At 60.0% G+C, this 27,286-nt stretch overlaps 1 protein-coding gene across 16 annotated transcripts in view; it reads right to left on the reverse strand.

Moving 5' to 3' along the window:
* Positions 1 to 27,286, reverse strand: part of LOC141954788 (microtubule-actin cross-linking factor 1-like) — a 146,023-nt gene that overhangs the window by 97,147 nt on the left and 21,590 nt on the right. For 13 of the 16 annotated variants that reach the window (XM_074894707.1, XM_074894706.1, XM_074894705.1 and 10 more), the window contains exons 2-7: positions 14,167 to 14,228; positions 12,841 to 12,930; positions 10,068 to 10,145; positions 8,189 to 8,281; positions 1,885 to 2,051; positions 6 to 118 (exon numbers count right to left, since the gene is read on the reverse strand). In XM_074894707.1, the coding sequence (XP_074750808.1) occupies positions 6 to 118; positions 1,885 to 2,051; positions 8,189 to 8,281; positions 10,068 to 10,145; positions 12,841 to 12,930; positions 14,167 to 14,228 (603 nt within the window). Of the gene's footprint in view, positions 1 to 5; positions 119 to 1,884; positions 2,052 to 8,188; positions 8,282 to 10,067; positions 10,146 to 12,840; positions 12,931 to 14,166; positions 14,229 to 16,036; positions 16,212 to 20,675; positions 20,794 to 27,286 lie in introns of those variants that run through there. The other 3 variants (XM_074894704.1, XM_074894699.1, XM_074894703.1) reach the window with 2 other exon arrangements.

The following is a 27,286-nucleotide window of genomic DNA, read 5'->3' on the forward strand; positions in this document are numbered from 1 at the left end:
CCCACCTTCGGCATCCAGCAGCCGCGTGACTCCCAGCCGCTCGGCGATCTCAAAGGCTTGCTCCAGGTTCTCCCGGTTACTTTGGATCTGCACCCTCTCCATGTCCACCAGGTCTGGCCTGCAAGACACGCACCAGAGTCACAACACTGGCAAACAGCACAAGGCAGCCGGGGCAGAGCATCCCAGGTGGGCACCGCTGCTGCGGGTGGCTCCCAAGGGCCCGACTGAGCCCCTGTCCTGGGCCAGCAGCTCTTTCACAGAATCCCAGAATCATCTCGGCTGGAAAAGACCCTGAAGCTCTTCCAGTCCAACCATGAACCTCACCCTAACCGTTCCCAACTCCACCAGATCCCTCAGTGCTGGGTCAACCCGACTCTTCAACCCCTCCAGGGATGGGGACTCCCCCCCTGCCCTGGGCAGCCCATTCCAACGCCCAACAGCCCCTTCTGCAAAGAAATCCTTCCTAAGAGCCAGTCTGACCCTGCCCTGGCGCAGCTTGAGGCCATTCCCTCTTGTCCTGGCGCTGGTTCCTTGGCTCAAGAGACTCATCCCCCCTCTCTGCACCCTCCTTTCAGGGAGTTGGAGAGGACCATGAGGTCTCCCCTCAGCCTCCTCTTCTCCAGACTAAACCCCCCCAGTTCCCTCAGCCGCTCCCCATCAGACCTGTGCTCCAGACCCTGCACCAGCTCCGTTGCCCTTCTCTGGACACGCTCGAGTCATTCAATGGCCTTTTTGGAGTGAGGGGCCCAAAACTGAACCCAGGAATCGAGGGGCGGCCTCACCAGTGCCGAGCACAGGGGTCAGATCCCTTCCCTGTCCCTGCTGGCCACGCTAGTGCCGATACAAGCCAGGATGCCATTGGCCTTCTCGGCCACCTGGGCACACTGCTGGCTCCTGTTCAGCTGGCTGTCGACCAGCACCCCCAGGTCACTCTCTGACTGGCAGCTTTCCAGTCTTTGAAGGGACACGGGCTGCAGCTCCTCCCCAGCTCATCCCCTTGGGGAAGGAGGTGCACAAAACAGCCCAAAGCGGGTGGTTGCATCTCTCTGAGGACGAAGGCAGAGCCCTTTGCCCACAGCAGAGCAGAGAGCAGGCAGCAGGCAGGGTGCTGCCAGCCCTGTGCCGGGAACAGACCCCCACCAGCAAACCGCAGCAGAAACGAACCACAAACGAGTGCAGCGGAGCCAGGAAAATCCCAGCCTCTGCGCACCACGAGTCTGCTGCCCACCACACACCCCATCTCCTGCGCGCAAGACCCTGGCGTGTCCTTCCCTGCTGAACGCTGCTCACTCCTCCCGGCCATGAGCGAGCCCCGGGCAGCGCAGGAAGGCAGGGTTACTTTCCAGATGCTCTCTCACGGGGCCTTTGCAGGCTCTCAAGGCTGTGCCAAGTGCCCTTGACCAAGTAGCCAGGGCAGAAGCCGGCCCTGTTGGCCCCAGCTCTGACTCGCTGCCTGCGCTGAGCGGGCGGGAGGCGTGTGGAGCTGTGCTGTCTCTCAAGGAACAGTGAGAGGTTTCATTGCTGCTCCGGAGAGCTCTGAGATTCGTGGATGAAAGTGCTGCTATTCAGAGAGCAGAAAGGGCAGCACTAACACGTAGAACACTGCAGCACTCCCAGTTTAAAAGCTTTTCTTTTTTGCCTCTCTCCCCAGCCTCATTCAAAAATGTTTTTTCTTGTATTTGTTGCTCTTTCCAAGCATCCACCCCCCAGCTATCTGGGAGAAGAGATGATTTCCAGGTAGAAGAGACACTGCTCCCTGCAAAGCCTCACCTACACCTCCAAGCACTCCAGACCATCACCAACCGCCGCGGTGGGCAGGGACCCCCGAGAGGTCCCCAGCCCTTCCTCCCACCCAGACGCTCCCCACTGCTCCTCCCTGCCTACCTGTATCTGTGGATGAGCGCGTTGAACATCTTCCCATCGCTCCAGCATGAGGAGAAGTTGGTGCACTTCACCCCAATGTAACCCGCTGTCACCTTCTGTGTCCACAGAAGCAGCTTCTCCTTGGCCGACATATCCCCTGACTCCCCGCTGATGTAGATGTCAGAGATCTGTAAGAAAGTGGCACAGAAAAGGCTCCACCAGGCATGTCCAGTTTCTGTGAATTTGTCCAAGATCTGGCAGCTGCCAGGAAGGGCAGGAGGAAACTCGGGGTCACCGTGGGGCAAAGGGCACCCCTCAGCCAACAGACACGGGAACGGACATGCAGGAGAGTGCCGGGGTGTGGTATAGTTTGGGCAGACTGGAGATCCAGGTAGAGGGGGAGGCACGGCCGTTTGCCAACCCCACTTCACAGGGGCACGAGGTGTTGCTTGGCCACGCGTGCAGCCCAGCCCAGCCCAGCCCAGCCAAGCCCAGCCCAGGCCAGCCAGACAGGAGCTGCCACTGCCGCACCCTGGCTTCCAACCACCGCCGAGCTCACCGGAGCCGCTCCTGCCACACGTGCTCTGAGCAGCCCACAGCGCACACCAGCACGTTACACCAGCACCGTCCCCCCCAAAATGCTCGTGCACCCTCCTGTCTTGTACAAACCCGCTCTGCTGCCTGCCCAGCACCCGCCACGAGGAGCCCCAGCACCCCCAGACACCCGTGGCTCAGGCAGGAACCACCCCACAGCACCCATGGCTCGGCGACGAGGGAGCATCCAAGAGATGCCATCCCTCTCCGGGGCTGCCGGTGCGGCGGGGGATGCTCCACCTGGAGCATCACGTCATAAAAAATACCAACGTAAGAAGCGGGAAAGAGCCCTTGGAGGTGCTGTTTGAGAGGACACGTGGGGCAGAGGCCTCTCCCCAACCTCCAGCCAGCGGAGCCGCTTAGAGCGGGGCCACTGCCTCCATCCTGGGGGGAAAGGAGAGGATGGAGAGAAGGCTCTTGCATCCCCAACTCTGCCTCGCTGTGCCTGGAGAGGCAGGTGCCAGGGGGTGCTGGGGGCAGGGGTGCTGTGACCCACTTCCCCAACAAAAGAGACCGACTGTCACAGACCCCTCTTAGACAGACGCACAGGACCGGCTGCGAATCCCAGACTCGCACGTGACAAAATGCACGTGTCTCCACATGCCAGCATATTTCTGATTGGCACAGCTTCTTCCTCGCCCATCCCCCCTGCCCCCAGCTCCCCAATTAGTACAATTACCCCCCCTTAATTAAGGGGCAGACAAAGGGGAGGATGTGAGCCGCTCGTATTTTCCGGGGCGCCTGTGGAAAGGCAACGCGGGCTGTTTGCTCGCTGGATTCCTCCTCCCCGGCACTGCAGGGAGAAGGTGTGCCAGGACCCAGCCCTGACCGTCTCCCCTCCAAGCCCCCTCCGCCCTGAAAACACCCAGTTCCTTTATTCCCCCCCAAAATACACCCAGTTGGGTGCTGGCATCACACAGGTCCCAGCTGCCAGAGATCCCTTTGGAGGCAAGGACCTGTGGGCTGAGCCGCCTCTCCCGCTGGCGGGGTGGATGCTGCCGAGGCACGAGCGACGGTGTAATTGGTATTCTGCAGCTCACCTCCCTCTCCCCAGCCTGATACGCTCATCACACACAAAACTGCTCTTTGTCAGCCGCTGCCACACCGCCGGCACTGCCTTTAACTCCTCCAGCCCCGGGGCTGGGTTTCCTTTGGGATTCCAGGACCCAGCACCTGAGCCAGGACGGATAGGGCGATGCACTGGGTGAGCAGCAGGATGGAACCCTCCACACCTGCAGGGAGCAGGGAGGGACCCACAAACCTCCACCTGCCCAGCACCCCCTTATTGATTACCCAGCAGCTTTTAATTAAGAGCTGAATGAAACCTTCTGTGAACCCACCCATCGGCTGCGCCCCACCTGGGCTGTCCAGCACCGCTGCCCATCAGGGAGCTCCTCACAGCACCCTAGCACAGAGAAATCCTTTATTTTTAAATCATTCACACAGCACTGGGGTTCTCCAACCACTGGGCCTTTCCCCGAGGGCATCCTTGCAGGAGACCCTCCTAGAGATGCACTTACAGAGGTGCAGGATGCGGCACCAGCTCCACCCTTCTTTCTTCACATGTCTGTGTCAGGACAAAGATTTAGGGAGACACAGGAGAGAAGAGAGAGTGGAAACTCGCAGGACTTGGGTCCAGCCCCTTCCAAACCCCTTCAACATCAGCCTCACACATCGAGCAACCGGTGGCAGGACGCTGAAGGCCGGGTGGTGGCTGTGACACTAGCCCCAACCCGGCAAAGGTATCGGGGGCCACAACCCCCTTCCTGCCCCTTCAACCACACGTGTGTCCTGGGGCGTGCAGAGCTTGGCCAAACCCAGGGGCACCTTCAGCCCACCCCGTCACACCCAAGGAGTGACCTCCAAACAGCAACAACAGGCTCCAAAACACAGCATCATCCCCTCCTCTTCCTCTCGGAGCCTCCTCAGAGCAGGCAGAGCCCCCACGCCTCCACGTTCACCCGCTGCTGCCTGCCTGGGAGCTGAGTGTGGGCAGCAGCAAGGGGACACCCCAAACTTGCACCCGAGCAGCCCTGAGGACGCGACAGTAACCGTGCTGCCAACGGCAAACGCAACGGCACCGAGAGCCCGGGTGACCACTGGCTGCCCCCACCAGCTCCAGTGAGAGCCGTTCTCTGGCCGCCCGTGCCAGGAGAGGAGGACAGGACATGTCGGTCCCTGGGAGATGCTTTCCTGGCGGAGATGCTCAGAGGGGAAAAGGCTTCGGGAGCTTTAAGCACCAGAGTCCTCCCTCCTGCGCTCAGCCTCGCTGAGATGACCGTCCCCAGAGGCCACCAGAGGCCCCAGAGGGCCACTGAACCAGGTCTCCCCCCACCCTGCTCTAAAAAGTGGGCGAGGTTACACGCAGACACTGACCATTCCTCCAGCTGTCCCTGAGCTCCCCCTCCAAGCCCAGCCCTCTGCAGCGAGCCTGCGGCCACCTTCAGAGGGAGATGCCATGGTCCCACCAGCTCCGGCGCCCTTGGCCGGCCGGCGTGCCGGGTCGCTGCCATACCCTGAGGAGCTCCGGGCCGCGCCGCCGCTGCGCCCGCTGAAGGTGGACGGGCTGCGGGAGGCCGGCAGTCCATACCCGTCTCCCTCCCCAGCCCGAAACGATGGCAACCCTGAGGTTCTCCCCACGCTGGGGTTTTCTAGCTGCTCCACCATGGGGGACGGCGTAGACAGCTCCGAAACGGTGCCCAGCTCTGCGGCGGAGGAGCAAGTCCACGGGGCGCTGGAGCTGGGATCGCTGCTGCCTCCTTTCCTCCAGGCATCCAGGGTGCTGCTGGCCCCCAGCTCCCGGTTCTTCACTGGCTCCTTGCCGGCCGCGGCGCTCGGTGGGGACAGGAGCCCCTCCGCACGGCCAGCGCTCCCCCCGCGCAGCGGCAGCAGCACGGCCCGGCAGCTGCCCGCACCACTCCTCTGTAGCTCGACCAGCCGGCTCACTGCCTTCTCGCAGTCCTTCTCGGCCGGGTTCTCCAGCAAGCGAGCGATGACGGTGGTGCCTTCCTCCGGGGAAGCCCTCGCCGCGCCCCGCCGCTGCGGCTCCAGCACCAGGCGAGCTTTCTGCACCTCCCCCTGGAACCGCTCCTTCACCTGCACGATGAGCCCGGGCTGCAGGGCCGCCGGGTTGGGGTCCCCTCCGCCGTGCCAGCTCCCAGCGGGCTCCTCACCTCCCTCCTGCTGGGGGGCTGCCTTCGACTTCGGTGCCTCCTCATCCTCAGCCACCTCCAGGGCTGGGGGCTCCTCCTGCGGGGCTGCCTCTGGCATTGCTCTCCTCTTCCCCCTCCGCCTCCGTTTAAAGCGGACCCTTTTTTTGGGAGACAGGGGTGCCTTTCCCACAGCTTTTTCCTTCGGCTCTTTAACGCAGCCCAGAGAATTCCCCATCTCCTCCTCCTCCTCCTCCTCCGTGCCGGCAGTAACGCAGCTAAGCGAGTCGCCGGCTCCCAAATAAATCCCGAGCTGGGCTTCATTGGATCAAACAGACGCCATACACTGTGCCGCGGACAGCCCCTCGCCGCCGCTCCCTCCCGCCAGCCCTGCCGCCGCCGCCGCCGCTCCAGACAGCCATCTTACAGCCTGGGCGCTGCGAGAAGACAAATTCAAAGCATCTCACTGCAGTTCAGAAATCACTTGACCTAAAAGCAGAGGGAGCGGGGATTGGCTGCGGCGTCCTTCTCTCCAAATATGAGGTAATTGGAGCACGGCCCTCGCCAACACAAACAGGGAGCAGGAATCAGGCAGCGGAGTGGGGAGGGGGGTGAGAGAGGGTGGGGAAGAGGGGGATAAAAAACACAAAACCCGGGGAAGGTTGGCAAAGGTAGCATAAAGGAAGGGGTGGGAGAGAAATGGGGGAAAAAAAAGCAGGGAGGAGTCAGAGTGGCTCTGCATGCACACCAACGGGGCCGCGGCGCTGCGCCGGCTCCCGCAGGGGTGTTTCTCTCCAATTCGGGAGGTTTGTTCCCTAATTCTTAATGCCAAGAGCCCCAAGAGACCGGCTCACGTGCCCACCCTGCTGTCAGGCTCACCCAGCTCAGGGCACAGAGGAGCAGCCCAAGGTGCCCCGGGGACCCGGCATCGCCTCAGGGAGCCGCAGTCGCGGGGTCCCAGCAGGCTACGGCAGCGCCGATGCTCCCTGTCCCAGTCCAGCCCCGTGCCCTCCTGCCCCAAACACCGCCGAGGGCAGGGGCTGGAGGAGCATCCAGCACCCCAACTCCGCTCGCCAGCTCAGAGGGACCACAGCAGGGTAACACACACCGAAAGCAGGGGTGAGACAGAAAATGGGGAGCAGGGGGCATAAAAATGGGGACACTGAACTCAACCCCAGCAAGCAGGGCTGGGAGGGGAGAAACACTCAACAAGGAGCAACCCAGGAGATGATGAAGGGACACAGTGACCCCAAGAGCTCCCAGGACACGGGGGGGGCAGCCCCCATGCTTTCACCGCTCCAGCTCCCTACAGAGCTGGCACCAGCTCAGCCCAAACCTCTCCCTGGGGCTCTCCCAGCCGCCCGCCCCGGGGCAGCAGCACTGGGACACGGGAGATTAAAAGGTTCACAATGGAGCTACAACCCCAGAAAAAATCCCGTTAGTGCAAGTGGGGAGAGGATGCGCAGGCTTGCCGGCACCAGCCCAGCTCCCTTGGGGGCTCCCCTTGTCCCCCACAGCAGGGTGGCAGCGTCCCCTCCCAGCTGGGCACGGAGGGGACCCGGGACCTCCTGATCTCCCTTCCCTGGTCTCCTGCACCAGGGCAAGGCCACCCCGAGGACAGTGGGGACAGGATGCCACCAGCCAGGGCCTCACTGGAGCTGATGGTGACTCATCAGCATCCAGACCCTGCTCGACCCCGGCTGCTTCCCCAGGGTCAAAACACCAGCCGAGCGCCTCGTCAGCAGCCTTACACCCAATTTATCCCCGTGCTTCCCCCAGACACCTCTCCGAAAATGAAAATCTTCCTTACAGGGTCTCAAAGCCAGCGCTAGTCTGGTCTGGCAGATGCCAGCGGGGATACGGGAGGGAGCCGGGACACAGCAGCTCCCACCACAGCCCCAGAGCTAACGCCAGGTCGCTAACGAGCTGCTGACAGCAGCACTGCTCAGCAAGTCCCACATGCCAACGAACTGGTGGCATTAGGGGTCGCACATCATCCGCTGAGGGCACCAAAGCTACAACTGGGTAATTTGAGGCTATTAAAGACCTGAGACCCTGTTTTGCAAGAGCATCTATAGCATGATTGCTGGAGACGGTCCGAAGCACATTCCCCAGCACCCCAGCTGGGTCAGAGAGCTTCTCCCACCCCTGTTCTGAACCACCGTCACGCAGTTGACGTTTTTCATCCCAAAGAGAGACCCCGCGGCTGCACCAACCACCCAAAGGGCCGGGAGCGCCTCGGGATAACAGCCCTGTGTGGGTGGGAGCTCAGCCTGTCCCCCCACAGCCCCTCTGAATTTGCTCTTTTCCTCCAGAGGCTTCAGCTACCACCAACAACCCTGGTGCCAACCAGGAGGCCACTGCACACAACCCATCATTAATGATCTCATTATGTAAATGATGAGAAAAGGGTGTCGCTATTCTCTGACACCAGTCTCCATGACACTGCAACGTGTGTCGATCCTCCGGCCCAACCTGCGTGCCAGCATCGCCACAAAACATGCAGAGAGAGATGCCAGCGCCCCCAGGGAGACAATGCGCTCCCGCCCCACAACCCTCAGCAAGAAATTCTGATGACAGACCTGGAAGTGGAGGATGATCGTCCATATGAGCCCCAGGGTGAGCTTGGGGTTGCCGTCCGTAATGTCATCGTTGCGAATGTTCACCAGTTTCACCTGGAAGAGAAACAACAGGGTCAAAGTTCCGCATCAGCCTCGCCCACAGAGGACACGTCCCCGACCACGCTGTCCCCAGGGCCACCCCAAGCACTCCCCAGCAGGGAGTGGACACGCAAGACCCCAGCGCTTCCCAACAAGGCAGCGAGGCCGCCCTGTGCCCCGGCTTGGGAAGGCGGGGAAGGAAGAATTTTTCACATCTCTAGCACTCTCCATCTAGAAGTGCTTTCCCGGTGCTTAATGGCTTTCTTTCAGCTCACCCGGAGAAGCGCCTCGTCCCCGAAGCCCTTAGCACTAGTGCATAATTTAATAGCTACAGACCACAGCACGGTTAAAAAAGGATGGGCGAGCTTTATTAATTCCCTCCTGGGTTCAAAACCAAGCTGCTAACCAATCAGCCCTAACAAAGGCAGGAACACCAGCGCTGCCCTCGCCGAGGGTCCTTCCCCAGCACCCACCAAAAGCCCCCGTCCTGGCTGAATCCGGCCCCACGCAGTCCCAGAGCTGCTCCCTCCCGGCTGCTTTGCTCTGGGGCTGGTTTAAATGCACACGCAGTCCCTGAACTGCACAGAGATGCAGCACCGGGAGCACCAGCCTCGGTGCTTCCAGCAGATGCAAACGGGAGCGGTGCTGCCCGGCTGCTGCTCCCGCTCTCCGTGCAGCCACGTTCCCCAGAGCTGCTCCTGCTTTGGGCTCTTCTCCCCCCGGGGGACTCCCCGCTCCCCAACACTCAACAGGACCCCACAATCAGTCTCTAGCAGAAGCATCTGGGGTAAGATGTCCCAGCAAGGCCACTGCCACCAGGCCATCACGCTTCAAAGGAAAAAAGCTGTTTCATGCAAGTAGAGAAACAAGCTCCCAGGAGCCCCCGGCAAAATGTCTGTATCAAGGGGCTGGGGAGGAGGAGGAGGGGGGGCTGGAAGCAGCTCCCCCTCCCGGGAGTGGGGCACGTGCTCAAATTTCTTCATTGCCCTCAGGCTAGCAGAGAGAGAGAAAAGTCTCTGCTTCAGAACGAACTGGTACAATTTATCATCATCTCGGCATATCTGGGGAGCAACATGGTGGGGAGACCCGACCCAACAGGCGGAACAGGACACCCGGCCCCGGGGCTGCGGGGGTTTCACCAACAAGTCTCGGGATGTATCCCACTGCTCCGGGCGGGATCTGCTCTGGGACGTGGAGGATTCCCGGGCTCTGCCAGCTGCACAGGCACTGCAGGGCCAGCACCCCCCAAAATCCCAGTGGAGGGAACCTGCCCGCCGAAAGCCGAAGGTGCCCAGGGGCGGCACGGGAGGACGATATGTCCGTGCTGCCATCCCGGGGGGGTGATGCCACACAAAGAGGCACCCGGCTGTGCCAGTGCTGAGGCCACGGCTGCGTGGGGCTGGGGACAAGCCAGCTGCCACGTCTCCCCCAAAGCTGGGGAGGTCTGGATGTGTCACAGCCGCCCGTCCCCGCTGCTGGGATCTGTTGGGGAGCCCCAGGTGAGGCTTTCGGGGCGCAGAAGTGACTGACTGTGACATTTGCAAACCCCTTCTCAGAACTGGAGTCCGGTCCCTCATTTTGATACTAGTTTTTGCGCCGCATGGGTTGTTCTGAGAGCGCGCAACGCCTACGGGGGGAAAGTCCCCTGACAGCCGTCCTCAACCAGCAGCGGCACCGCGGGGACAGGCACGCCCCGGCACAGGCTGATGCTGCTTCTCGACACCATTCCTGAGCCCTGGGCAGGAGAGAGAACGGCAAATCACCCGGCTCTGCTTCTGGATGAGCCTAAATCAGCCCTTACCTGGCGCTGCTTCAGGAAATCCAGGGCAATCTGCACGTTCTGCAGCCGGTGGAAACGCATCCGCCCCTTCTCACGCGGCTGCAAGAGAGAAGCAGCAGTTTCAGGTCAGGTTCACACGGGGCCGGGCCAGCAGCCCCCCCGCATGCACAGCCACCCCCCACATGCCCCCAGGAGCTGCCTGCAGCAGCCCCCCCGCACTCAGCGTGCTACTGTGACCCCTCCTCCCCGTGCACTCCACACATCCTGCTCTATCTTCTTGCTCCGGAGGCAAATAATGCCATTGCTACACACGATCCTGCTGAAAGAGGGCAAAAAGGCCACGGTGGGGCACGGAGGTGGGATCTCGATCTCCTTGGAGACCCTGAGGGTCTGTGTCCAGGCTCTGAGCCGTGCTCTGCAGGCAGGACCAGCTCAGCCTCTGAGATGCCAGGGCAGGATCTCACCCACCCCACACTCAGGCAGACAGGCTGGGAAGAGGGCTCAGCAAAGAGAGATTTACTTGAGCAGAGAGTACAGAGTCCGACCCCTCCAGGTGGAAGCAGAGGGATGTCTGCTCTGCAGCAGGACATGGGGACCAGGCAGGGACTGGCCGCGGGTCCCCACTGATGGCAGAGAAACCCCAACCTCAGCATCAGCCCCTGCAGATCCAGCTCAGCTCCTCCTGCATGCAGGCAGGGGCCGCTGCTCCAGGTACCATCTCTGAACCCTTGGGGAGGGGAGAAATGAGGCGCCCTGGGCTGTGCTCATCGCTGGGGGATTTTCTGAGGTGCCCGGCGGCTGAGCTGTGGCCAGGGGAAGGGTATGGGATGCTGGGTCTGCTTTGAATCAGCAGGAGGAGGAGGATTGATGCCCAAATCCTGTTCCCAGCCTCAACATGAGGCGTCACCAGGATGCTCTGAACTCTTAGGACACCCCAAGTCCTCCGAGTCCCCTCCCTTCCCCAGCCTGAAGGGGAAGAGCTGTCCCTGCACGGGGAACATCTTCAGGGCTGCGGGGGACCGGAGGCCGGCGGGAGTGTGCTACAGCCCCAGCTCCTCCTGCACTGCTCCAGGTGGAAGGTGACGCCAGGCACGAGGGAATCATCACCCAGAGCAAGGGGGCTGGAAAACACACCTTCTCTTACACCTCAGCAAGGTTTTGGGGTCCAGCCCCTTCAGGGTAACCCTCAGCTGGGGCTGGGTTGGGCTTACTCCCACCTCCACTCACATGCACGGGGTTGCTGGTCGCATCCAGGACCCCACGGTGGCACCAGCCACCCCCTCCCCGCCCCGAGAAGGTGCCTGTGCCCGGAGCCTGTCCATGCAGTGTGAGGTGAGCAGCCGCCACAGCGGCCCCCCCCCGAGGGCCGAGCAGGTTGTGGGGGGCCCAGCCGGGAGCAGCGTGCAGGACCCGTCCCTGTCCCCTCCCGCCCAGTGGGGGGAACACATGCTGTCACACCAGGTGGGTGGCGTGCCCTGACTGTGGGCTGACACTGCAGTGCACGCACAGATAATCCAGTTAACGGGAACACAGCCCGGTAACGAGGACCACGGCATCGGGTGCCTCTCTGCTCTCGCAGCTTCCCCTCCGCAGAGCCTCGTGCGGGGCGACCACCCCGGGCGAGTTTTATCCAAAACCTCGGCTAAAACCGAAGCGGGGGAAGGTCGGAGCCCCAGCAACGCTGGGCTGCACTGGACTATCTGACGGCACTCCAGTGTCTGCCAGAGATACGCTGCGGCCGGGGCAGACTCAACCTACTTCTTCATCATCATCATCTTCCTCCTCACGCTCTTCGCTGCTTGCACGGCACCAGGCCGGCGCTCTCACCAGGCGAAGGCTCCTCTGAGCTGGCGGCTCTATTTGCTAACGAGGACGGGAGGGACAGCGGCGATGGGAGGGTGACACGACAGGGAGACAGAATGGAAACCAAAATGCAACACCCAGGTAAAAGGAAAAAAAAAAAGAGTGGGGACGAAGGCAGCTGGATCTCCAGCACACCCTGGGCTCAAGCACAGAAATTTCCCCCCGGCTTTGAAAGCTGAAGAGAAGAGAAGGAAGCTGTCTGGATCACAAGTAGCTTGATCCAATTTTTCAGCCCCCACAAAAACTGATTTGGCATCTCTGGAGGGTAACGGAGGGAGTTAGGAGATCTTTGCCCAGATCCTATTTTAGGGAAAAACTAAAATAATTCCTGCTGTGCTACCCTGTTGCAGCAATCGGGATCTTCCCAGAGCTGAGCGAATGTGTCAGTCTGAGAAGGAGGAGGAGGAGAAGGAGGGGGACTCTACGATGCTCAAGATGCAAGAAGAGGTTTGCACACCACCGACTGCTACAAATTCAGCTCGAGCAGGAGCTGAGCACAGGGCAGGAGTGTTAAATCTGAGCTAAACTGCTGGGCACACTGTCACAGAAACAGTTTTAGTCAAAGCCACTATTATCTGTTATTTTAAATATGGAGCCAAATCTAGAAGATGAAGGCGTGCAAGCCTTGACAAAAAGAGAGCTCTGCCCAGGGAACCATAAGCCAGCGGCTTTAATCACATGTTTTGGTGGCATCCAAGAGACCAGCCTGGGGAATGCGGGTTTGAGTGAAAATAAATAAAATAATAAAAAAAATAATAAGAAATAATAATAGTAATAATAATAATAAAAGAAACAATGACAGACATTTGAAAACAAAACTATGGCATAAGAAATGACAGCTGATGGCTGGGAGCGGAGGGGAGCAGGGGGGGAGGATGGAAGGGGCTTGTGGGGGGGGCAGCAGCATCACTGCCCAGCCCTGGGGACTTACCAGCTTCACTCCTGACAGCACCTCCAGGAGGGAGATGAGGTTGTGGCCATCTCGCAAGTCTTCATAGAGGTCATTGATGTGCTTGCGCACCTGCGGAGCCGGGCAGGAAAAGCCATCAGACTCGCTCGCCCTCCGGCACGTGGGCAAGAGTGCAGGAGGACGGCAGCATCCTCGAGCCACATCCATTTAAAATGGATATTCCAGAACTATCTAAGGAAAGCAGCCTATGGGCTCCCAAATGACCTGGCAGAAGCTGCTGCCAATTTTACACACAAAATCAAACTGTTAAAACCATCCATACTCCAGGCGATGCCATCGTGCTGCATGCAGAGCTCTGCAGAAAGGGCAGCTCGGTCCCGAGGCGGTGGTTTAATTGCTCGTACTACCCCACAGCACCCCCAAAACACAGCACCTCACAGAATCATCTCGGCTGGAAAAGACCTTGAAGATCACCTCGTCCAACCATTAACCTAACGTTGACAGTTCTCAACTGCTACACCTCACTTCCCTCTGCGCGCAGAGGAGTTTCTACGGGGCAGCGCGGCTGCGAGAGCAGCCTGACCTCACACAGCCTCTGTACCTGCTCTTCCCCCGGACACCCAGACCTCGTCCTGGTGTTTTACTCAGCTGGGAACTCCCAGATGTTTTCCCACAGCAGCCTCAAAATTTGTCCTTTTTCCCTCCTTTGTAAGATTTAGAAAACAGCCGAAAAGCTTGACACAGAGGTTTGCAAAGCTGGCAGGAAAATACAGCTGTGACACCTAATGACGAAAGAACTTTTTTTTCTTCTTTGTTTTTGGCAAATGTAAAATTAATTAAAAACCACCTGGCATTAACCAAGCAGGAGGCACCTTGCGGTGCTACGTTAATCCTGCTTAGCTACCTACGGCTGCAAGCAGCTCCTTTCACATATTTTGAGACTCCTCTCCACGCAGAAACATCCCTCAAAAGACAAAAAAGCCCCCTTGCCCTGGCAAAAGAGGGGTGCGAAGGGGGCGCAGCCCTGTGCTGGGATCCCCTCGTTCACCCGGCTGCCCGCAACCCAGGCGGGAGGGTGCACAAGCCTGGTGTTAAAGCCAGGACTTAAAGCCAGGACCAGGTGCTCAGGAGGCAAATGTAATAAAAAGGGCTGCGTGGTGATGTTACAGTGCCCTCCAAAGGCACCGGCACATTTCCACCACAACCGGCCCCACTCTGAGTACAGACACGTATGAACACTCATAAAAAAAAATAAATTTAAAAAGGCATTTATCTGCCAGGCCTGAGCCAGAACAGACAGACAGACGGTCATTTAACCAGCTTTATAATAAAATACATGACTCTTACCTTCATCAAGTGTTTATTGACCCATTTAGTGAAGGTTTTCTTTTGGACTCTGTCCCGTTCATCTGTCAAAAGAAGACAAAGGCAGCTCTTGGTCAGTGTTTCTCATGCAGAAACTCAAATGACTTTAAAATGAGGGGAAGAGACGGAGGAATCGCCGTCAATGCCAGGACCACGGGATGGATCCTGTGCCCGGTCAGGGGAACAGAGGCTGCTTATCCACGGGTTAGTGTGGGACGGGGCCGTTCATGCGGCTCCAATGTCTCTCAGGCAGGGAGGTAGGAGCATTCACAAAGCTAGAACAAAATACGCTGCTTTTTTCGGGGAGAACAGCATGATTTGAACAAAAGCAGCGTGGATGATTAGGATGGGTATAGCTGCAGCTGGCAGCAGCAACTGAACCCCCAGAATGTGTCCCCCTAGCTGGGACCCCCGTGCCTCCTCATCCCCCCTGGAGGCAGTGCAGGGAGGGAGGTGGGGTCTGCCTGAGCCCTCCACTTTAGGAGTGTGTCCCCCTCCCCTGCCCGCTCCCAGAAGGCTTTAACGCATTATATAAACTCCACGGATGTCCCATAACAGGCCTCTGCTGGGCACTAGCAGCATGTGCAATTAGCAGCTTACTCCGTCGCTGTATTTTTGGTTCATTGGATTGTCAGGATTTAATGTTTATTTCCGTCCCAGGGCTCAGCCGAGGGTGCCCTGGCCAGATGCTGGGAGCTCTGAACGCTGGTGGGACAGGGTGACAACATCCCCAGGGAGCAGCAGGGGTGACCACCAGCCCCACGGGGTGACAGGATGGGAGATTCGTGGTGATGCCAAGGAGCAATGAGGGATGGGGGAGCTGGCGGCAGGCTTTGCCCTGTTCTTGGTGCAAAATATAATATCATGTGAAAAGCAAAGGCAAACAAGGTAAAATGAGAGGACGGGAGATGGGGCCACACTGCTGGAGGGTCCCACGGGGCACAGGGGGGTCCTGCTCAGCCCCCATCTCCCCACACCCGGGCAGCACGGAGGGCTCAGGGCAAGCCCAGCAGCCAGGCCTGTGCCAAATGGGATCGCCTGGTTTTAACAACATCATCTTGGAGGAAAGTGGGTGCCTCAGTACCGACCCACGGCACGCAACCCCAGGCTCCCGATGCCTGGGAGATCCCTGGGAGAGAGTGGGAACAGATGAGCCCTGCTACCCCCAAGACATTCCTCTGACAGCACGGTCCACCAGGCAGAAGCACACCTTGCTGTGGTTTTAAGCCAAAAATCAAGAAAAGGGAGAAAGGCAGCAGCTCTCGGCACAGGCTGCGTGTCCTGCCTGGATGGCCCCACATCCTCCTTCCCGGGGTCACTGGGGGGGTCCCTGCACTGGCCAGGCAGCCACGGCCCCAGGGACCCTCAGGAAAACCTCCCCACGTCTCAATCCACGCAGATTTGAAAGCACCATCTAACATCTAACATCCACCCTCCTCATCCACCCCACAGCTTCCCCCATCGGAAAGCACGGCAGTAAAACACGCGGCCGGCACATCACCTCCCCTGCGTCCCGCTCCATCCCCCGGCCAGGGCACGTAACCAGGTGTCAAAAACTACCCATCAGTTCAACCATGGGCACCCTCCCTCCCCTCCCCTCCCCACCAAGCCTCAGCCTCAGCACAGCTTCCCGGGGCCACGCGGCCGAGCCACGGAATATTGCAATAGGAAGCCACGTCACCCCTACGTGTTTTTAGGGACCTTTTCTGTACCCAACCCCCCCTGGAGCCACGGTGCCAGGTCCCTTCCCAACCCCGGCATTAATTCAGGGTGGATAAAGCTTGAGCCGTTGCTCGGGCGGCATGGTGGGGGCTGCCTGCACGCTGGGAAGGGGAGGGCAGCGGGTACGAACCCAGGCAGCACATCCGGCACATCATGCAGGCGCTGAGCCGCCACTTCTCCCCGGAGAGATGCCGCCTCTCCATTGCCTGAGCCCGCGATGGGGAGCGCTGGGTCGCGGGCAAAGCGGCGGCTGCCTCCTGGTTCTTGGGGAAGGGTCTTCTGGCGGCACCACCCGCTCCCTGACCTTGGCCCCACAGCGGGTGGGTGACTTCTCAGCAGCGGCTCCTCCCACCGCACCACTTCCTACACCCGCTGCTCCCAGCGACCGCTCGTCGTCAGGGGCATCGTCAGGGGCATCGTCGCAAACCCCACCGCGATGGCAACGGCTGCTTCGCGTTTCCCCGGCTCCTCGTGCTTCTCTGGGCGCTCCCAGCCGAAGGTGCCAGCAAAATCCTCCCCGGCCTGTGGTCCCAATGGCCGGCAAAGCTGCTCGGAAAGCTCCCAGCAAGGAAAGGCAGAGCTGCTCCCTCCTGCAAGCGAGCGAGACGCGGTGCAGAGCGCGGTGCAGAGCGCAGCCGTCGGGCTGGGGGTGCGGACGCAAACTCGCCCCACAGAGCTGGGCACTGCCCCGCCAACAGGCTCTTGGCTTGTTTTCCCTTGGCTTGTTTTCCAGTTAATTGCACCAGGGACGGGAGGGACAATGCCGGGCTGTTCTCCCCACTCCCGCCTGCCCGCCTGCAGCTTCCTCCCAAATCATTTCCCAGGTCCAAAGCTCCGGAGCCAGGACCCGGGTGCAGCCCCGCTCGGCATGCGGGGAGATAACGGTGGCCTCCTTATCACCACCTCTCTTCCTTTTCTTCTAAATATAATTCCCCTGCAGACCTTCTGCCGGCAGGAGCCCCGCCGCCCCGGCTGGGAGAGCGAGAGGAGCTGGGCCGCTGCCTGGGGAAGGCAGGAGCATGTTGCTGAGCATCGCAGGGAGCACGCGGGGACGGAGGCACGTCACAGAGTCCCACACGGAAAATCTGCAGCAAGGCACCTCCAGCACCAGATCCAGGGGGTGCCTGCAGGCCAGCGGCTTCTCAGCGTGCTCCCTCTTCCCATCTCCTGCAGAAATAGGGGGTTTCCTCTTTTTTTTGCCCCGTCCCACCACCCTTGGGTGGTTCCTGAGCTCTAACCAGATTACACCTCCCCACCCCGTACCCGCGCTATCATCTGAGCTAATAATAATGCCCAGTTACTGCTTACTAACACCATTAAGGGACTGCAAGCTTATCTCTCCCTGGGTAATCTTTTCCAGAGCCACCTCCATAAGCAACTTGTTGCAACCCCCCTGTGCTTGTTCTCTCCCCTGTCTACCAACGGTTCGCTGGCCCCAGCCACCAAGAACCACCCTGTCACCAGGCAGGGACGGCGAGCAGTGGCGATGGCCCGGCAGCGGGCAGGCAGGGCACGGCCAGAGGGAAGGTTACAGGGGCTAGAGGAAATCTGCACCACTCCAAAGACAAGCCAGCGGCAGGAGAGGCTGACTGCGGAGCCTTGGGTCCCCTCGCACACAGGGCATGGAGCAAGGCTGGTGGCCGTGACACAGGGAACATCAGCGGCAAACGGCGAGCCTGCTGCCAGCAGCACCAGTGAAAACCACACTCTGTAACTGGACATGCCCACGTGCCACACAACCCTTCGACGGTTTCCAGCACCACCAATGTTATTGGTGCTGGATGCTCCCAGCAGCGAAGTGCTTTCGTGTTGCTGCTTTCCCAGGACACGTCAGACTCGGAGAGATGAAAACCCAGACGAGCCAGGCAACAACCCAGCCTGAGCCCAGGTGAGCCACAGCCGTGCCGGCCCCGTCTCCTTCCCTGCCCAGGCAGAGCCCAGCCCCGGGGCGCAGGGACCACCGCGGGGCTCCGAGACCTGCCCCGGCTGCTCCCTGACCTGCCTATTTTTGTTTGGTTTGGTTTAGGCTTTTGATTGTGCAACGGTTCTGTAGCCATCCACATACCAGTGCAAGCGAGGAGCAGGGTTCAGCTGCCTGCACCTCAACCTCTGCAGGACCACGCGTGCTGTTTAATTCCCTCCCCACCTCCTCTCCCCCTGTCACACAGTCCATTGCATCCCCAGAAACGGGGATCTCAAAGGCACCAGGGCACCATCTGCCCCCCACCACAGCAGTGTGAATCCCCCGCAGAGGGGCCAGAAGCAACAAGGACCAAGATGCAGAGGCAGCCGCAGGTGGGGAAGGTGAGTTTTGAGGTTTTCCCACTGCTGTCGGTCCCCCAAGTGAACCCAGCTAGCGAGGGGGAATGGGGAAAACCATCCTGCCCCATAGCTGGTTTCCAGCGCCCTGAAACTGGGGGCATCAGCTGAACACGGGAAGAAAAACTCCCACTCACTGTCCTGTTGGACCCCAGGGCCCCCCGGCACTTGCCATCACCATGGGGAGGGCTCCCACAGACGCCGGGTGCTGGAGACCCTCCCACCACCACCACAACACCTTGCACAGACACTTCCCCCTCCCCATTTGCCTGCGGCAGCCGCTGTGCTGGCAGCCTGCCTGTCCCCAGCAGCTCCCAGCACGCCCAGCTGGGAGCTGGGAGCTGCCGCTCCCCCCAGGATCCCTCCTCCATCCTCGCTGGCCTCGCTCGCTGCCAGACTCCATCACCGTTCACCTCCTGCTGCTGCTGCTGCTGCGAGAGCCTGGCCCCAGCCCCGGTCCCCAACCCTAACCCTGGCCAGGCACCCTCCATCCCACCAGCGCCCAGGGCCATCCTTGGGAGGCAGCTGGGGGGGTTTCACTGGCCCCCACCAGCTCCTTCAGCCTGCTGGAATAAAGCCTGGAAGCAGCTCCCAATCCTTCTGCTCCTGCTCATGAATTCCTGCTAAAACCGAAGTAATACGGGAGATGTCAGACAGGGCACGGCACTGGACGAGCTCACAGAGATCTTGGGGACATCTCCAAGGCCACGCTCAGCGTGAGGGCGGCTCTGTGCGAGAGCCAGCCTTGGGGTGAAGGAGCGTTTTGTTACGTATAAATGCCTAGAAACAAATTTTTAAAGTGTTGAAACCCACCGCTTTCACTTTGAACTCCGTCAAGGCAAGCAAAGAATGGGAATGCACTTTTTTTTTTTAACGTGGTACTTTTAAGATGGGGGATATGCAAAAAACCTGGCTGGCTCAGGAGAACGAAGTATTTAAAATGTGCCGGCTGCCAACTCGCGGGCTGACATAATCCATCATGACAACAGAGCCAGCCGGGCAGGATTTACAGAGCCCTTCGAAACAGGGAAAGGAAACGGTGCCTGATTCAGCCCGGAAGAATGCACAAGAGATACCTGTGGTGGAAAACTATCCAGCACCCAGATATTTAATGAGGGAGACACCTGAGAAGCGGTGATGCAAAGGAGACCCAGGTGGATGCTCAGCAGAGCTGGGTGAGCATCGCAGGGCAGCAAAAAACAAAACCTGCTGCAAGATGACCCTCATCTTCCAGGATGCTGCGCCCCTGGGGTGGGTATTAGCTGACCTTTACTGGGAAGGAGCGATGAAAGAAAACAGATATTGAAAATACTTGCTGCTCGCAACACTTGCACCAGGATTTTTTCCAAAAGGGACGGATTTCTGTAGGGTGAAGCAGTGGGTCGGTGCGGTACGGGGGCGTGGGTTGGGAGGAGACGGTCGTGCTGGGAAGCAGCCGGGAGGTCCCTAGTTGGAGCTGAGCACGTCGCTGCACAACACTGCCCGGACACTGAGATTAATTAAGAGGCCAGAGGACGGCGGGTCAACAGGAGGAATTGCAGCAAGGCGGGGTTTAATGGGTAAAAGGGGGCATTTCTGCACGGTGGCATGTTTGTGCAACTCAGTATTTTTCTCGCGGTAGTTTTGAGGGAGAAAAGTATCCCAAAGCAGTATTTGGGGCAAAGTCCCTGCGCACTGCCCTGGCTCTGCGGTCCTGCTTCTCTGCACAGAAAAAGTCAAAGAAAAGGGGGAATTGGTCACGGACACAGGGAAAAGGCCCCATGCGGAGGCACAGGAGAGAACAAGCCCTGCTGGAAAAAAAGAAGGAGGAATCAAAACAAACAAATCCCAGGAGGAAGAGGTCAGGACGGAGGAGCTGAGTCCTTGTCCGTGGCCTGGAGCTATCGCACATCCCTGTAAAGAATCCTCGCCCTCCTCGGGCGGCGGTCATGTGCAAGCCCTATTTTGGGAAACTGAGGCAGGGTCAGCCCCAGCTGCTCAGCGAGCCCGTGCCAGCGCCGGGAGGAGCTCCCGGGGCCACATCTTGCCGTTGCCGGTGGCTAATGGAGACGCTGCTGTCACGGCGAGGGGCGGGAGGGACGCTCGTCTGCGCCGGGGCAGGAGCCGGGAGGCAGAACACCAGCCACGTGTCGCGGGCTTGTGCTGAGACAAAAAGCAGCCTCGTCCCCAGCGAGACACCCCCTATCCCAGCCGCTCCCATCCCCGCGTGGGCCGGGAACGGGTGGCAAGACCAAATTTAGGCACCGAAACCTCCACACACCCCCCTCAATGGGGACCAGGGCCACTGGGAGGATCCCCACTACCGCATCCTCCTCCCTCCTCCCCGCCAGCCACGTCCGTCCTTGCCCGTGCTGCTACCACAGCTCTCGGGGAAAGAAAACAAGCCGTGACCCTCGCCGGCGGCACGCCGGCCATCTTAGTGCCTCTACCCCCGCGGGGGCTGCCCCTACCTTCTCTGCTCCGGCTCCTCCAGTACAGGACGCCGGCGATGCCCAGGACGTGGCTCAGGACAAAGGCGGCGGGCGGCAGATAGGAGCTCTCCGAGAGAGGCATCGTCTCCTACTCCCGCCCCGCTATCTTGAGCCCAGCTCTGAATTTCTTTCTCCCAAGGCTGCTGCTGCCAGAGCCCAGCATCGCTGGGAGGGCGAGGGGACGGCGGGGGGGGGGGCTGAGCCACTGCCTGTAGAAACTTCCGAAACTTCCTGCCTGCGCCTCTGCCTCTAGCTGGCTGCACCCCCGGAGCGTCCCCGGAGCTGGCAGGGCTCAGGGACAGCCAGTGTCGCCGGAATGGGGCCAGGGATATTTGGGAGCTCGGGGAGGGGGTGGGTAAAGGGAGAAAGCGAGCGTCAGGCCGGCTCAAACATCTTTCCTCGGTGCTCACGCGGCCAAACTTCGTCCCCCCCCGTTCCGGGGGGAGAGACGTCATCTCCTCGATTTCCATTCCCAGCCCCGCTGGAAGGGCGGCCGCAGCGAGGGGGATCGGTGGGAGCAGCTGCCGCGCCGGCATCACCGCAACACCCCGCTCCTCGCGGGGGGCTTGGGAGCGGCACGAAAGCTTCGGCCCCTCCCAGTGGGTGATGGTCGGCTGCCCAGTGATGCCAACACACTAAGGGCAGCTGGGATTGAGGGGGGAGCGGCTGGGAGATGCGGGCAGCGCGGGCAGCTGCCTGCCGCCGGCTTGATACGCTGGGCTGGAACCACTGCCAGCCTGTTTGCAGGAAACCTTCTGCCCAGCAAGAGGGGTGAAAGCGAAGGCGACCAAATTTGGGCTTCTGGGAGTCAGGTACCCCAAACACGTTTCCCTCAGCCTCCCTGGATGCCTGGAGATAAAAGTATTAATTTCCAGGACACCCCCAGAGCCCGTGGGGAAATACCCACAAAAGATGCTCTACCACAAAATGAACGGTTCATCCACCTCCTGGCCCCACCCCCCCAGCCAGGTGCCCCCCTCACCAGCAGCACCGCATCAGGCCGGTGAGACTTTGCAGCCCGACCCCACTTATTTACAGTTAGTGTCGTGCTGGGCGTTACTCCGGGAGTTTCACTTCTTTTCGGAAGCGTTTCTGGCAGCGGAGGTACAGAAATGGCACAAGGAAAGCGAGAGCACCAAGCCCTGCCGCGGCACCGCTGTTACGTCCCTGACCCATTTGCCGTTGGAACCACAAGCAAACCAGGTGGAAACCCTCCTCACAAAGCCTGTTTTGATTTCAGAGCTCATCATGTGCCAGGTCCCCCGGCCAGCTCCTGGAGGAGGAAACTTGCTCTTAGATAGAAGGTTGCACAGAATTAAATACTCAGTTTTTGTCTTTACCTTCCCAGAAGGGCTCAGACAAGAGAGGGTTGTTCAACTGCCGGCGCTCGGCAGTGAAGGGCAGAGCCATTAAGGTGAAGACAGCCTGTGAAACCTCAGCGGGGCTCAGGCTTTGCTGATGGAAAGAGCCAGGAGCCCAGGGCTCGCGCGTGGCCAGCGCCGGACTGGCCACCATCCAGCAGCACCAGCGCCGGACCAGACGCCGTCCGGCAGCACCGACTCCGCAGCACGGTGAAAGCACATGAGGTCCAGGGTGTCACCCAGATGCAAGCAGAGATTTAAATTATATTTATAACCCCAAGCAGCAACCCAAACCCAACAGCCAGAAGCTGGTCAAGCCCACCAAGAAAACCATATCGAGAAAAATTGGACAGACCCAAACACTGCACCGCTCCACGGGGGACCTGCACCACCCACCACCTCTAACGCCACTCGGGCTAATGAGCCAGGTGACAGAAAATAGAGAGTTACCCCAGGGCTCAGCGCTGTTGCAATGTATTTTCCAGAGCTTCAGCCCTACCCAGATGAAAAATATCCTGGCATAGTTTTCATCTAAAGCAATCTGCTTTCTGTTAAGGCAGGGGAAGCGCTGCAGGAGTAACAACCTGCCGGCAAGCGCGAGGCCACCATAAATGGGCCCATGGTCCACCTCGAGCGGGGTAAATAGTGTCCTGCAAGGCTGAGGGCTGCTGGTGACGGCGCTGGGACGCGGTGGCAAAGAAGGCTTCGGGAAGCAGGAGCTGGGTTTCCCCATCCCCTCGCCCCGACTGCACCCACGGGGGCTCGGCTGCTCCTGTGCTTCCCAGGCCAATACAATGCACTGAGCACTGCCCGCTGCTCCAGCCGGACAAGCCTTCGGGCAAAAGAAACTCTTTAAACATATATAAAAACATATAAATATATATATCTTTATCTATATATGAACTTATATATAAATAATTCATATTTATATATATACATACATCCCTCCCTTGCACCAGGACACGCTGCTGGTCCCCCACTTCATCCCACTCAGTTTAACGCCGCTCCCCCCCTCTTGCCCCCGCACGCTCGGCACAAGCCAACCCGGCCGCCTCTCGCCACCACAGGAAGCCGGTAACGGCTGCAGGAGGTGCCAGATCCGGGGCACAAGGAGCCAACGATGGGTTTTGGGGTGACCCGGCGGGGCTCTAGGGGCTGCCCAGCCCCGGATGCAGCTGCCAGCCCCCACCCTGTTCCCCCGCAGCATGAGGCTGCCCCCCCCCGCACACCCGAAACACAAACAGCTCATTTTAGTTCCTTGCAAGGCGGCTTTTTCAGCTTCAACCGTCACCTCGGCCCGGAAAGGAAAGGGGTGGGGAGAGGACATGCATCTCCTGCCTGCACAGAAATTTGGGGAGCGGAGAGACCATGCCCCCCTCAAAGTGTGTGTGTGTGTGGGGGTCCCCACCTTGCAGGACACCCCCGTTTCACAAGGTGCCCTGTGCATCACCCAAAACAGTGTTACCCCCACCGCTGCCCCTGCTCCCTGCCTTGATTTTCAGGTACCCCACGGGACGGCTCTGGGGACACAGCCTGCCCTGGCCCCCCCCCCCCCCCCCCAACCCCTCCCGCCTCGTTCCAGCCGTGCCTCTTGCCCAGAGCTGAGTCACCCTGGCTCCGGCCAAGTGTTTCGTGTCCGGGGCTGATCCCCCCCCCGCCATGCGCCTCCCCGGTGAGTAATGCTCAGCCGCCCCAGCCCAGCCACCGCCGCCAGCTCCGGCATCTCCTTATATGACTGGGGAAGCTGCTGGGCAGCGGCGCACGGAAGCCGGGCACAGCCCACACTGCCCCGGCACCGCTCGGGGGGGTGGAGGCACCCCAATATCGGGATGAGCGATGCGCCAGGGATGCTCCTCTGTCCTCTGGGTGCTGTGGCCTCGCAGGACGGAGCTGAGGCCCCACAGGCTTGGGCCAGGGACACGTGTCCCAACCCAGGGAGGTGGCAGCCAGGTGGCACTGTGGAAACGCCAGAGCGGGCGGCACCGGATGGTGCTGGGGATGGTGGCCAGAGCCAGCACTGGCATCCGGCAGCACCGAACTGGGGTTAAGCATCTCTTCAGGTCTCTGCCCGGACCCCCTTGTGCCCAGGGCAGATCAGCACCCCCCAAGGTCCCTCCATCACCTGCAGGAGGCACCACTGGCCGGGGAAGCGGCTGCGAGCACACCAGAGACCCTGTGGGGGTTTTACAGTGGAGCTTCCCTGCCCCAAACAAGGAATGGGGTCACCCCACCCTGGGCAGGGGACACCCTGCTCCTCACCAGGGAGTAAAGGGTCCATCCAGCAGCAGTGCTGAGCACGCACAAACTCGTGACTGCAGTACAGGAGCCACGTTTCCTGCTGCACTTCCTCTGCGAGGCTTTCCCCTTTCTGTTGTTTTTTCCTCCTTTCTGGGAGCTTTGAGGGCAAATCTCAGTCGCTTATGGCAGCGGCTCAGAATTGCCAAGGAGGGGAAGGAGAACCCGGGGTCTGGATCAGGGATACCCAGGTAAATTGCAGACACACATCACCCGCTGTCCCCTCGGGGCAGGTCCCGCTCTGGAGTGGGGCTCTGGCCTCTGCGGAGGCTGGATGGGGGGCACAGTGCTCGAGCAAAGCCACTGCACCCCTAACCCCACACTGGGTGACCGAGTACGCACCCTGCACCGACACTCAGCTGGGGTCAACATTTTCCCCTGGACCACTTTTTTTTTTCCCCCTGCAAAACCTCGGGAGGCCGCTCCCAGAGCCCAGCTAAACTCGCAGCATCACACCCTCCTTACACACAGCAGCAAACGCTGCCACGGACAGACAAACAGCTCAGCAAGACGTATCCCTGGCTGTCGAGAGCCTCCGCACGTGCGGGTGCACCTCCTCTTTGCCGGCGCACCCCCTTCTCCCGGCAAGCACAGGCAGGGCCCTGCCGGGGCGCGGGGGCTCGTTCCACCCTGCCCGCGGCGCCAGGAGCCATGGGAAAGGAAAGCGAGAACAAAGATGACGTTTCTTATGATCCGGGTTATTAAAAACAAGGTGGAACGAGGCAGGTCGCGGCTCCCGGCACTGCCCAGCACATCCCCGCGAGACGAGCTCCTCTGCTTTGACTGAAAAACTTCTCCTTCTGCCGGTGAATCACCTGCCCGTGCGTGTGCGGGCAAAGCCGCCGATCCCCTCGCCATCTGACGGGCCCCGACGCCGGGCCCTGCCCGCGTGCCTCCGGCTCCTGGCAGAGCGGGTGCATTCCCCGCATCAAACATTTCGTTCTGGCTTTCATCATCCCTGAGCCGCCGTGGCCCTGCCAGGAGGGATGGGGACAAGGCTGCAGGGTCACACGCCAGCCCCTCGGCATCGCCGCTGAACTCCAGTGCTGCAAAAAGGTCTGAAAAAATTGGGACTGTGAAACCCCCCGGGCAGCACCGCTCCTTGTAGCCCTGGAAAAACCAACCTCCCCAACACTGGGTTTTGTGCAAATAGGGGTTTCGGCCCAGAAGTGTCTGTGGAGGGCTGAGGCTCCGAGTGCCTCATCATCACCCTCCACGTTTGCACTGGGAACTCAAGCCAGGCTTAGCCGTAACCACCAGGACAGCCCCGTCCAGCCCAGGGTTTGGGGCTGTTCTGTACCAGCCCCTGCTGCCCCCCCGCTCCCCGCCCCAGACCAGCATCTGAATGGCAAGGGCAGCACAAGTGAATATTTAACTACAAATCTCTGGGCAGAGGAGCTGCCCACGCTCCCAAAGGTCAGTTGGACGCGGCAAAGGAATAGGGGAGAGAAGGGGGCTGCATGGGGGGGGCCTCAGACTCCCCCGCCACCATCAGCAGTAAAATCTGAGCTCCAAGGAACCAGGGGAAGGAAGCAGTGATGATAAGAGCAAAGATGTTCCCCTTTCTAGCAGACGTCTGGGCACCAAAATAAGAATTATATCTTTAAAAAAAAAAAAAGTACTTCCTTTTCTATGGCAGAGCTGCCGCCCTGCGGCCAGTGCTGCTTTGGGGTGGCGGGGGTACATGGGACAGGACCCCGAGGATCACCTTGCTGCTGGGAGATGGAGGTGGAGGGCAGAGATAAGATGGTTTGAGGTAAGGCTGGAAGCAAACATCATTCCTGCCCTTTTTCATTCTGCAAAGCAAACAGCTGAGCTGGACGGCCACCTGCTTATGGTTTAATCATTCCCCAGCAGCGCAGCTCAGCTTTAACTCCTGCTCCTGGGCAGGAGGAGGGGAAATCCCCCAGCAGTTATGAGCTCTACAGGAATGTGGCATCCCAACTGCAACCATCCGAGGGGACGGACTCAGGTGAGATGGATGGAGCCAACAGGAGGACCCAGGGCCTCAAGAATCCCCAAAATAACCCAAAAGGAGACCATTTCTCTTTGCAGCACCAGCCAGGAGGCTCACTCGACCCCCTGCAGCTCCTGCAGGAAGAGCAGCCAGTGTCCCCAAGGGCACCAGCACGGAGCTCCAGCCTCCCCTCCTTGGTGGGGCTCAATTTTTGGTGCCCTGGATTGAGCCCCTTTCCCAGGGGTGTCCGTAGCCATCAGCACTGCCGGCCCTGCTGCCCCCAGCACAAGGAGGTTACCTCTCCTCCACGTGTCCCCCAGAGTAACCCCAAAACCCTCCTCTCCTGCAACACAGACCCTGGCAGATCCCCACACACTTCACCGTGCATGCAGTGCCATCCTAGACACGTCCCATTCAGACCCTCTCTAACACCGCCCAGGCTTTTGAATCCTCCCTCTCAGCAGTAAACCAAGCACGTCACACTAAAGAGGTGCTGAGGGTGATCTCACCGCTTCTTTCCCGGTGCTAAAAACCTCCATCAATCCACCCGCCTGCCCGGCAGCCTCCCCAGATGACTGCCGAGGCCATTGGGGTTTTGCTGACGCAGCGGTTCAGGCATTATTTCATCGCTTCCCGCTTCTCAGAAGCCTCCCCTGGTTTGTCACCCCTGCGAGGACGCTGGCAGGGAGCCGAACCGCGCTTGCTCATTAAATGATGCCATTAAACTCGTGGCCATGCAACCCAGGCTCTGGGAAAACGCTGAACCCCACTGGGCCAGCATCAACTCGGTGGCATTGCCCTGCAAGGAGAGGGCAGGATGGAGCAGGGGATGAGGACAGAAGGCAGCTGGACACCATAAAAGCATAAAAGCTGCAGGTCAGGAGGCAGACGGCCAAGCAATGAGGGCAGCTCTCGATGCACATGGAGCTGCCGGGTGAGAGGGAGGAGGTGAAGCCAGTGCCAGAGGCGAGGAGGAT

The sequence above is a fragment of the Strix uralensis genome, chromosome 25 (assembly GCF_047716275.1).
Source record: "Strix uralensis isolate ZFMK-TIS-50842 chromosome 25, bStrUra1, whole genome shotgun sequence".
Lineage (NCBI taxonomy): Eukaryota > Metazoa > Chordata > Aves > Strigiformes > Strigidae > Strix > Strix uralensis.